General features: G+C 42.4%; 1 protein-coding gene across 4 annotated transcripts in view; it reads right to left on the bottom strand.

The window, feature by feature from the left end:
* KLHL2 (kelch like family member 2) overlaps positions 1–12725 on the bottom strand; it is a 146757-nt gene that overhangs the window by 22927 nt on the left and 111105 nt on the right. The window contains exons 9-10 of one of the 4 annotated variants that reach the window (XM_077279460.1): positions 8639–8707; positions 1228–1583 (exon numbers count right to left, since the gene is read on the bottom strand). The exons of the other annotated variants lie outside the window; for them this stretch is intronic. Coding sequence (XP_077135575.1) covers positions 1228–1583; positions 8639–8707 — 425 coding nt within the window. The remainder of the gene's footprint in view (positions 1–1227; positions 1584–8638; positions 8708–12725) is intronic. 4 annotated transcript variants of the gene reach the window in all.

Raw genomic sequence — 12725 nt, 5'->3', positions numbered from 1 at the left:
CTGAAGAGCTCAGCATTGGCAGCAGCGGTCAACGTGCTGTAGTCTTGACATCAGTAATGCAACTATGTCAAAGATGGAGTAGTGGCAGAAAGACAGATCCGGAGCAGCAGTTAAAGTTCATTGTATTGCTTATAAACTGGACCGGTCAAACCGGTAAAGACTTCCGAGCCCCCATAATTCTGCCTCCATTTTCCTCTTTTGTGCTGCATCACTATTGAAGAAATGTTCACAATCGCTGAGGCTAAGTTCACATTAGTGTTCGGGGGCTCTGCGAAGGGCTGCGTACATCCTCCATTAAGCCCCGCCTGTCTGGGATGCAGGGGTGGAAGCGCATGTTGTAGAGAAGACTCTGGTGAAACTCCCAGTTGGACTCCAAGCAGAAATTTTGCATACTGGGTGCCAAAAGCAGCAAATGTGAAGATTTCTGCAATAGTGCTGCAGCGCAAAATGAGAAAACAGAGGCAGGATCAGTGGAGCTATGGAATTTTTACAAGGTATTTAACTAAATTTTTGGAGCAAGTGATAGGTCTTCTTTAAATCTAAAAAAACAAAAAAAAAACCTATGGAAGATTATAATTTCAAGGTAAAAGTGATTTCATCACTGCAATCTCTACAACGAATGCATGGCCAAACATATCTGGAACAATATGTCCAACAGGCTTGATGAACATCTTGTTCCTTTCGTGTTAAATGATACAACTTCCACACATGTGAGCAGCCTGGGTTCACTCCAGAGAACATCATTTCACTGTGCATCCGACCACCAGCACGTCATTATACTGCTGAGGAACAGAATTCTAAACATGCAGTTTCAGAAGACTCCCTGTATGCAACCTATAGAGAAAAGGCCAGCACCAGGTCATAAAAGTAACTGGCTTCTGCTTCACATGCTACCAGGATCTGCCCTGGTAATTTACATAGGGCACACTACCACTTTTCATACATGGAAGGAGGCTTAGAGGAGAATAACCATTTACAAGAACTGGAGCAAAATAGCAGTTTTTTCCAGGTATTCACCAAGGATAAACCTTGTTACAGTTGTTTGTAAAATGATTTCAAGATGTGTATGCAGCCCCTACTGCAAAAAGCAGTAATAAAGTTGTCCAACTATGGCAATATTTAATAAGGCTGTAGAAATACTGCCAACTGTCATTATTTTCTCTCCTCTCCAGCCAACTAGCCCAGCAAAAAATAAAGATAATAAATTTACTCAGAAGACAAACTTACTCTGCTCTCTTATTAAGGAACTCCTTTTTTGAAATTTTTGATTTGTATTTTAAGTGGGAAATCAGTAAGACTTCATCTAGACATTCATCCCTGAAGCTTTCCTCTAGTGTGACACACTTGACTTCCCTAGTTATGCATCTTGTAAGGTTGGCCAATTCATGACAACAAACAGATTCCTCTTTAGTGGGCAGAGAGATACAATTTGTACACTTGCACCAACGAGTATGCCCGATGCGATCATGATCTAGGTGTGGAAGTCTGGCTGTGCCTTCAGCCCACATTGGGACATCCTGGAAACAATGGTCACTGACTGGAAACAAAGCCCTCGACATGGATTGCAACCGTTCCAAAAGTTCCTGCAGACACACAAATCACCAAACAATATTAGTTACCACAATGTACCTACCAACAAAAGTTACTGTTGGGTCACCAAATAACGCTTTTGTATGCATCGGAAAATTGCAAACAAAGGTTTCTGTACCAAATACTAAGTTCTGTTTCTCTGGTTGTTGTGATGCCATTTTCCTGGTGATTTTAGAAACCAAAAGCAAATGGTCGTAAGCTATAAAGGATGAAAATTGTGATTGACATGGTTTATTCCTTTATGTGTTAGTTTTCAACATTTGCTGGGCCAAATGTTTTGCATTTTTTGTGGTGGCTAGCCAACTTTCTGGATAGTCATTTGTTTTTGTTTGTGTCTTTTTAGGTTAAAACATAGCAAAGACAGACAAATGTATCACTAAATGTCATGAAGCTTATTATTCTGAGAGTGAAGTCAGGCAAAAGCCAAAAAGAAGTAGATATGGAATTCAACTGTTCTCAGAGTCAACTGTCACATGTAATAAAGATAGAAAAAGAAGGTTATGGAACAGCTGACACCTAGAAGTGGACAACCATGTTGATCACATTATTAAGAAATAGTTAGTATCTGATGTCCATAAAAGTGATGTACAGATTTCACACAAAATTAACAAAGAATATGTTACGGGTGCGTCAGAGGCTGCGGACCATCGCTCTGCATCTGACTGAAGATGATCTGAGCAGTTTGCTTTGCAGATTTCTTCCTGGTCCTTCTGACTCTAGGACCCAGTGGCAGCCTTCCCCTGGCTCTAGTTGACACACCTGGACCGGGTGTTTATAACTCCCAGCTTTCTGCTGGGAGATGCCGATGATATATCCATTTCCCCCTGGTGAGGCTTGGAACTATAGCAGTCGGCTATCTTCCTCCTTGGTATTGCTGGAGGACATCTGTTACATCTCTGAATCTAATCAAGCTAATTGTTCCCCTTGTTCGTCTATCCTCTTCTGTCTTTAGTTGTAGTGGGGATTGACTAGTTCACATCCTGTCCTTCCCTATGCAGGGCTTGCTGTTAGGATCAGGCAGGGATTAGGTATCTTGCTCGGCGATAGGTGCAGAACCTATATAGGGATGTTAGGGAAGACAGGGTTATGTTAGATCTGCCTAGGGATCTCCACTCACTCCCTTCCCTAGTGTTGGGTTCCCTTTCCCTTACCCCTTCGTGTTGCACTTTGTCTTTCCTACACTGTGCATGACAATATCACCGGCCGTTCACGTTTGTAAAATGAAAAAAAAAAAAAACCTGACACTTTTTCCGATGTGTTTTTTTTCAGTGTGTTTTTTTTTTTTTCTTTTGCTGGGTTCATGGATCCCATTTCTATGCTGGCAGAGCAGCTGCAGACATGGTCACTGGAGGGGACACAGGGTCTATGCCTTTTGCCCCCCACCCCACCCCCGACGAGAGAGCTTCCGAGGCCTATTTGCTTGGGCTAATTAAAGAAAAACATTGATCTGCTCAGTCCAAGGAAGTGCGTTCGCTGGATAAAAAGGTCCCATTGTATAACATGTATTTGACTTGCCCTTTGGCCTGGGGGAATGCCAACGGTGGGGGCCGAGTTTGGAGCGAGTATCTTTGGGCAACTGCATCTGACAGGGAATTCCATCAGATATCAAAATGATATCAATTAGATATCATGTTCCCATATCTCACCGTGTGCCAAAAGGCATAGACCCTGTGTCTCCAGCAATTATCACGTGGGTGTGAACTCTTGAGCAAAACTGGCTCCTTTGTGGCACCACAGATCCCAGGCTAAACCAGCACAAGGCTCTGAGATATTGAAACTGCAAAATAACCTATAATAAAAGAAAGCACTATCTCTGAGCCTAGCTGATCACATAATCGGAATCTGCATTCCTTTCCCCACAAGCCTATCTCATACAGCCACCTCTAGAACCCTGCGTTATTGAGTTATAAAACAACTACCAGGAATTAAATATGGTAGCCATATTTGGTCTCCCTGCGCAGGACCCTGTGGCGCCGCTGCCGTTCCATCTAGATTTTGTTTGTTTTTTTTGTTTTTTAATTTGGACGATTTCTCCTTTTCAGAAAAAAAAAAATATTGCTTGGAATTCGGAGACATGTCAGAAGTTTATAGAATAAAAGAACAATTTACATTTTACTCACTAATATACCTATAAAGAGAAAAATCAGACAAACTGAAAATTTTGCAGTGGTCTCTGTATGTCCCTAGCCTGGACATGTATATCCCCCCCTCACACTGGGAGCGCCTCAATAACTCGTACCAGTAAGGGTAGTTCCCTGACTGACCTGGGGCAAGTGGTGGAGCCAGAGAGCCGATCCCTGCTGGGTCCTTTTCTCCCCTCCCCTGTGCGAACCATCACACCTTCATTCTGAGGTTCAGCAGCAATGGTAGCAAAGTCAGAGACAAACCAGAAGAAACACAGTATCCAAAATGTGAGATGTAAGATGAAGTCAGGGTACAAGCCAGAAGTCAACGCCAGTCGGGGGAACTAGGTATCAAAGATGGAAAGCAAGAGGCGGAGTTCACAGATCAGGCCGAGTCATACACTGTAAGGAAAACCACCAGACGAACACTCAGACAAGGATAGGTAACGGGTCTCACACAAATACAGGAAGTCAGAGGCAGAAGGATCACCAGGGTATACGGGTCAGCTGCTCTAGCCTGGAAGCATGAACTATCACTGATGCTGGCCAGCAGACTGCAGAGGACTGAAAAAGCCCAGCCAGCTCCAAAACGAGGCAGAGGGGGTTAACCTCCGCATGATAAGTCCAGAGGGAGAATAGCAGAAAACTCCGGAATGGATCATGATAGGTGTATTTTGTTTGTGGGAGGAAAGGACATTTTATTGGGACATGTTCTGTAATTCCAAAACAAAAAGAGACTCGATTAACCCTTGGGAGCCTTGAGCTTGATAATCAAGTGGTGTCTTTGTCTTCAACCTACCATTCTCATTTTGTCCTGACAGCAGAGGTAGTGCTAGAGAGCCGGTCTGAAAAAATTTCTGTGTTTGTAGACAATGGACCTGGAATCCGTATGGTGGATGCTGAGTTTGCTAGAACTCATGGTTTTATATGCTGTACCTTGGCTAAACCTATTCCTATTTGTGCCATCGACTCAGCACCATTTGTACAGAGAAAACAGACTGATATTTTTCATAACATAAGACTGAAGGTGGGGTCTTTGCATTATGAAATAATCCCTTGTTATGTCCTGAAGGGTCTCCACACTCCAATAGTTCTGGGTTTGCCCTGGTTGGTGAAGCATAATCCAACTGTAGATTGGCAATCCAGAGAGATTGTAAAGTGGGGTGTTTACTGTCATGGTAACTGCCTAAATGTTTCCCCTTCTGCATTATCTATGGGGACCTTGCCGGCATTTTTGTCTGGGTTTGAGGACCCTGCACCAATTTTGCCGAAGAGGGTAGACATATCGGCCTTGTATCCTGACTTGGAGGGTGAGGTGTTGGAGGCTCAGGAGGATGCCCTTGCCTCTGGCCCTTCCGGGAGGTTGTTTGTGTTGCATCGGGATGTGGTCGAACAGGTGGCTGCTTGCAGTGTTTGCGCACATTCTAAAGCACGGCATACCCATCCATCTGGTCCTGTTTTGCCACTATCTGTTCCTAATAAGGTCAGGGGAGACAGGTATAAATGTATGATCGTCAGTAAATGCGTGGCAGGTCCGGACCTGAATGTGAATGAGTTTGTGTGGATGTCTACTAGGAATTTCAGGTTTAGGGTTCGCTTCCGAGAAGTTGGGACCTAGATTCATTGGTCCCTATAGGATAACCGCCGTCATTGGTCCAGCTGCGTTTCGTCTTGAGCTACCTCAGGCTCTTAAGATCTACAACGTTTTTCATAGGTCTTGGCTCAAGAACTACAGTATGTGGAACCTCTTGAGCCCTCACCCCTACCGCCACCCCCAATAATGGTTGATTATAGAGTTTCATATTTTGAGGATTGTAGATTCTCGCCTCCAACGTTGTTCCCTACAATGCTTGGTGCATCAGAGGGGTTATGGTCTAGAGGAAAGGATGTGGGCTTCTGCATCAGAGGTGAACTACCCCAGGCTACTTTGTTCTTTCCACATCTCTTATCCTGAGAAACCTGGTCCCGAGTGTCCGGAGGCTACTCGTAGAAGGGGAGGTACTGTCACGAATGTGTCAGAGGTTAAAGACAGTCTACCTGCAGATGGTCTGAGCAGTTTGCTTTGCAGACTTCTTCCTGGTCCTTCTGACTATAGGACCCAGTTGCAGCCTTCTCTTGACTCTAGTGGACACACCTGGATCGGGGTGTTTATAACTCCCAGCTTGCTGTTGGGAGTTGCCGGTGATATTTCCATTTCCCCCTGTTGAAGCATGGAGTTATAGCAGTCAACTATATTCCTCATTGGTGTTGCTGGAGGACGTCTGTGTTACGTTTCTGAGTCTACTCAAGTTAAGTGTTCCCCTTGTTCAGCTATCCTCTTCTGTCTTTAGTTGTAGTGTGGGCTTACTGCTAGGTATCCTGCTCGGTGATAGGTGCAGAACCTCTGCCGCTAGCACTTGGGAGCGGAGCGTGCAGCTCCATGTATTGCTGTGCGGCCACACGCTCCGCTCTGGAGTACCGGCGGCAGAGCCGGGTTTTAACCTGCGAGACTCAGCCGTATTTCTTGCAAGTGAGAAGGAGCCCTTAGTCTTTCCTACACGGTGCCTTACAATATGGAGAGAAAATAAGTTGCCAAACTGTGGTCCGATGGCTAAGAGCAGTAGGGTTGACTGCACGAGTTTCAGTCACGAAGCCTTTCAGCTCTGCAAAGGATCGTCCGACTTGAGTTTGTCATAAAACACAGCCAGTGGAAAGAGTCAGATTTGTCTAAGATGCTGTGGCCAGATGAATCCCAAATTCAATCTGTTTGGTAGTGATGGCAAGCACTACATATACTACCCAATTTGGCAAGGTCATGGTTTGGGGCTGCTTTTCTGCATCTGTCATTGACACTCTGCATAGAATTGATGCAAATATGAATGCTACCCAGGATATACTGGAGAATGTAATTCTGCCACATGGTAAAACCAAAGTAGGCAGGAGCTGTAAATTCCAGCAAGACAATGATCCTAAAACACATCCAATTTTGTAAAAAAATTGGTTAGCTAAGAAAAATGTTCGTCTGTTGCAATGGCCAAGCCAGTCACCTGATTTACACCCTTTAGAACACCTTTGGAATGAGTTAGGCTGACGAGTTGGGGTCCATACCCATAGCAATAAAGACGAATTGTTTGCAGTATGCAATTGGAATGGAGCAAGATCCCTCAGGATGTCTTGAATTCCCCTAGTGGTTTCAATGCCCCATCGGTGTGCAGTTATTAAAGCAAGAGGTTATGCTACAAAATACTAAGTTATGGCATTGTAACAATGAATTACTCTCTATGTTGTAATCAATAAATAGTATATGCAAAACTTTTGGCAGTCAGGTTTTTTTTCATTAAATGACCATACCTATATTCTAAAGCATTTTGGTAAAATGTAAGGTTTTGCATGGTGACAACTTCATGCACTTTCAGTTCATCGCCAGGAATATGGCATCACAACAACCAGACAGAAGTAATCACACTTTAAAAAAAAATGAGACAGTAAATAATAATAAAAAAAAAATATAGCATGGGCATCTGAAGATCTGAACAGAAGGTGGCTTTCTACATTAGCCCATCGGTGGTCCATGACACTAACAATGGGAATTTGATACGTTTCCGGCAGCCATGCTATAATCTTTAAAGGGAACCTGTCACCCCCAAAATGGAAGATGAGCTAAGCTCACCAGCATCAGGGGCTTATCTACAGCATTCTGGAATGCTGTAGATAAGCCCCGATGTAACCTGAAAGGTAAGAAAAAGAGGTTAGATTATACTCACCCAGGGGCGGTCCCGGTTCTGTTCGGGTCCGATGGGCGTCGCGGTCCGTTCCGGGGCCTCCCATCTTCATAGGATGATGTCCTCTTCTTGTCTGCACGCTGCGGCTCCGATGCAGGCGTACTTTGTCTGCCATGTTGAGGGCAAAGAAAAGTACTGCAGTGCGCAGGCGCCGGGAAAGGTCAGAGAGGCCCGGCGCCCTCAACAGGGCAAAGTACGCCTGCGCCGGAGCCACAGCGTGAAGACAAGAAGAGGACGTCATCCTATGAAGATGGAAGGCCCCGGACCGGACCGCAACTCCCATTGGACCCGAACAGAACCGGGACCGCCCCTGAGTGAGTATAATCTAACCTCTTTTTCTTACCTTTCAGGTTACATCGGGGGCTTATCTACAGCATTACAGAATGCTGTAGATAAGCCCCTGATGCTGGTGGGCTTAGCTCATCTTCCATTTTGGGGGGTGACAGGTTCCCTTTAATAAGCCAAATAAAACTTACAGCATACAAAAAAAAGCCCAAAAAACATAAATGGACAAGAATTATAAATGAAGCATGTGAAAATTAATTGCTTTTAGTATTTATTTGAACTTGTAGAGTCAAAACTCAGGTCCCCGTTAAAGATTTTTTTCCTCTTACTGCAGATCTGTCACCAGATTTCATAATACAAACGGCATACACCATTAAAGCAAATCTCTCACCAGGTCAGAAGTGGCAGCTTTTGCTTTATTCTGGCCGTGCTACGTATTTAGGGGTCCTTTTCTCTTCTCTGTTATAATCCGCAATACGGCTCCTGAGATGTGGGAATTTTAATAGTGCCTGAAAATACCCTACCCCGAAAATTCTGTGAGCCACATTCCCTTGATAAAGACCATGAAAATTAGCACTTCTAAAAATACCCATATCTCTGAAACCATATGGTGACGCAAGAAGAAGAAGAAAAAAAAAAAAAGATACAGGAGAGCAGCAAGAATAAAGCAAAAGCAAAAAATTGCCATTTCTGGTGACCGGTCCTCTTTAAGTACCGTAGATCTCTTAAGACCTAATAGCGCTTGTAAACTCGAAGCTGAAAATATAAAATCTCAATATTACTGATGAGACCGGTCATGATGTTAAAAAAAGAATACATTTAGAAACTAACAGAAATTCTAAGTTATAAGGCAAAAAGAACTTGGACTAGATTCCTTACCACATCATTGCTTGGGTCCATCTGTTCCTCCTCGCTGATCGGGTCACTGTCACAACTTTCTGTGGGAGACTGACATAAAATGATAATGAAAGAATGTGTTTTTTTTATACAAGATACCACTGTCAGGCTAAGACGCAACGTGTTCATTCTCTGTAAATGTGACAAATACTCAGATCAAGACCAGGCCATGCACTCCATTACCTGACCAAGCAGATTTGGGGATTTTTCAACATGCAGTTTAAAGAGCAGTACAAATTTCTTATTTGGAAATTCAAATAAATATTGTATTTTTTTCCCATGATGCATGGGGCGTAATTTTTATGTTATTTTCATACTCGTTTATTTGCCGACATCAGGTCAGATCAGTGGGAAAATAAAGGAGATCGGGGTCTGTTTTTTACATTTTTATAACCACAAAAGGTCCAGTGAAACACATTTTAAAATCTATTTCCCCTTCTGTAACAATTTTTACATATCGGAGAAAAGTGGTTTTTTTCTATGTGAGCGAGGCTAGTAACATTCGCTTGGATTGGCAGGGGCGGCTTCCTGCTTTTTATCCATTTCACATATTGTACACCTCCATAATGTCATGAAAACCTTTGCGGGGAATTCAGAGAACTATAAACACTTCATTTTCACCTGCCAGATTTCTATTAATTGGGGGAAAAACAATTTTTTACTGTATTTGTTAGTCCTCTTTGGGGACTTGAATCTGCGATCTGTGTACACTATTGAAAATGTGTAGACAGATAAGGATTAGGTGCTTCTGAATTAAAAGACTATGTAATCTGACAGCACCATGAGGTAGGGACAGAAATCCAGATTCCAGTGATTTATCACTTAATTTACTGGGTGTAGTATTTAGGATGGAGTCATAGTCTTCTCTGCTGCAGACCTAGCAGAGCTCAGCTGTGTATAACCCGTCCACACCACAGCTTTCTGTGTAAATTGCACAGTGACAGAGAGCTGCTAATCAGTGCTGGGGGTATGGCTGGACTCGGAGGTCAGATGTCCTGCAGTGGTAATCTCCTGCTGATAAAATGATGATTGCATTGAAACTGCAAACCACAGCTCAGTAAGTGACATCACTGTAATCAGGCTCTCTTCCCATTTATAAGGCTGACTGCTCCCCTTTAATGGCCTATTTAATATATTATGGCATTTTTCTATTAGTTTTCCTGTGGGGCATAAAACATATGATACCCTATAAACAATATCTGTAGAATTAGTTTCTAAGCTGCTATATGTTTCTAAGCTATACTCATTAAAAACTCATTATTTCAGCGTTCCTAGGGATGCTAAACATAAGAGCCACCTTCACAGAATGCAGCCTTAAAAACACCCTGGGGGGTGACAGGTTCCCTTTAAGGGCATCTTATCATTTGCATTGTTGCCATAAAGGAATATGTTCCCGACACCATCTCTGACATTAGTTTGCTTTTTTTTCTTGTCGACAATTATTATTCCACAATAGAACTGTAATGGATTACAGGCTTTGACCAAGCACCACATTAGTCCGGAACCTGCTGCCTACATCCTTATTGGTTATGAAGACCAGGTGTCCATAAAACTTGGAAGAACAGAGGATCATGTGCTGGCTAATACTTTGCATTCATGTATTTGTGAGGAAGGCATGGCGGAGAATCCCAGCGATCAACTATAATCTAACGAGAAACCCGGCAGCCAATCTTCCATTTTCATGCAGCATCATCGCAAGAGACAAAGCATTACCCTGCTCCACAGCCATGAATGAATGGGTTGCCTTTATTGCTCTTCCTGAACCCTGGTGACAAACGGCAAATATTCATTATTCATCTATTTCGGAATATTTATAAAAGCATCCATCAAAACATCTAAGCTTCTCTTGAAGCCATTAGATGGTTCTACTAATCCACAGCTTTACTGCTGTTACAGTAAAGAGGCCTTTCACTGCTTGGGGTTGAATCTTCAGTTGGAGTTGACACCCTTGTGTTGAAATGAACAGTTGGCCACATTCTAATAACTGGAATTGAGTATTTAAGAGCGCTTTGCTCCTGCAACCTGTTGCTTCAGACCCGAGCGGTTTTCTCCTTTTGAGTGGTGTCCTATCCCCCAGGTATTTTGTACTATTGCGCTATATTCTCTAGTACCTTTATTATCTCTAGCCCCATATATCACCTGTGTTCCTCTTTTTTTTCCTTTTTTTCTTGTCCTTCATAGCTATTTACCCATTGCAGCAGGCTGCCATTAGTTTAATGCTCTCCAATTCTTCCTGGATTGCTTCCACATCCAGGTATAGTTTATCATAGCACATATGCTTTTATCTTTTCTTATAATTCAAGCATGGGCTATTTCTCTTTATCATTCTGTATTGGTCACTAGGTATGTTACACTATCTGTTTTATATTGCGTACGCATGTTATCATCTAATGCCTGCTCATGTTTTCTAGGTCTTTCACTTGATATTCACTGTTATTGGCCGTCCGATACCTCTATCAAATGTCCTAGATTAGATCGTGGTCTCTCTATGAAAGGAATATTCCACTATGCATCCTTCACTACTTAGTCTCTCTAGGATTCTTCAACCCTTTCATTTTAGTTACATATTTTGTCATGTATATAGTCATATCACTGTTTTATTTTCCTTATATTGGCTTTACAGTATGTTCTGCAGCGTCACTGGAACCTCCACCGTTCACTGAGCACTCACGGACAGAGCTCGCTTTTTAGTTTCATTTTGGTTAGATCTAAGTTTCTCATATTTACTTATAATTATATGATTATTTAATATTGTATATCAATTTTCTGAGAATCTTTGCATCATGTGACAATTCATGCTTTCTGATGTCCTTTCTTTTCACCTTACGTATTTATAGTTCATGTCAAAGAATTGTCTGATGAAGGTCCTTTGCCGGACCGAAAACGCTCACTAGTTATTTTTTGTCTGGATGCACCAATAAAAGGAAGCAAAAATAAACTTTCAAATACTGAGTGCCAAGTTCTTTTATTATTGTCTTATGGGTTGAAGACCCTACTTGAGCACCAACAGCGCCTACTCTATTGAGTGCTGTGTTCGCCTCTAGTTGGAAGAGAGTATTTGTCACATTTCCATAGATATTACACATTATGCAATGCCAGACATGTGCAGTATTTAACAATCACTGAATACAGATCAGACTCACTGACAGATATACAGCGTAAGGCCTCATTCACACGTCCGTGAGAAAATGGTACCGGTGCCACAATCTCTTAGATCAGTGTGTCCATCACTCTTTAAGGTCCATGGGTCCAACAGAGCACGGTCAGTAAATCAGTTTTATCATCACTATTTTTCACGGATGAATAAATTACAAATCTTCCTCTATCCTTTGCAATGTTAAATATCGATAGCCCATAGATGCCATCTGTGCGTTGTACATGACGCTCACAGACCCATAGGCCTCAACTGGCACTTTTCATCTGTGATAGCGGACAAAAAACTGACAAGTGAACAGCACCATAGAATGGGTACGTGTTCTATCCGTGAAAAAACACTGATACAACACATCCGTGCAACATGGACGTCTGAATGAGACCTAACAGAGGATTTCAATGACACTGACAAGTCTTTAACTATTAAAGCATACCTTGTATAGGCAGACAAAGATATACACACACACACACAGTGGGGAAAATAAGTAATTGATACACTGACGATTTTGCAAGTTTTCCCTCCTACAAAGTATGGAGAGGTCTGTAATTTTTACCATAGGTAAACATCAACTGTGAGAGACAGAATATAAATAAAAAAAATAAAATAAAACCCCCCCAGAAAATCACATTGTCTGATGTTTAGATAATTTAATTTCATTTTATTGCACAAAATAAGTATTTGATCACCTACCAACCAGTAAGAATTCGGTCACTCACAGACCTGGTAGTTCTTCTATGCGAAGCCTTCCTACGCCGCACATTACCTGTATTATTTGCACCTGTTTGAACTAGTCACCTGTATAAAGGATACCTGTCCACACAATCAATCACACTCCAACCTCTCCACCATGGCCAAGACCTAAGAGCTGTCTAAGGACACCAGGGACAAAATTGTAGACCTGCATAAGGCTGGGAT

This window comes from Ranitomeya variabilis, chromosome 1 (genome assembly GCF_051348905.1).
Source record: "Ranitomeya variabilis isolate aRanVar5 chromosome 1, aRanVar5.hap1, whole genome shotgun sequence".
Classification (NCBI taxonomy): domain Eukaryota; kingdom Metazoa; phylum Chordata; class Amphibia; order Anura; family Dendrobatidae; genus Ranitomeya; species Ranitomeya variabilis.
The sequence above is the reverse complement of the archived record's forward strand: the minus strand, read 5'-3'. Positions and strand labels throughout refer to the sequence as shown.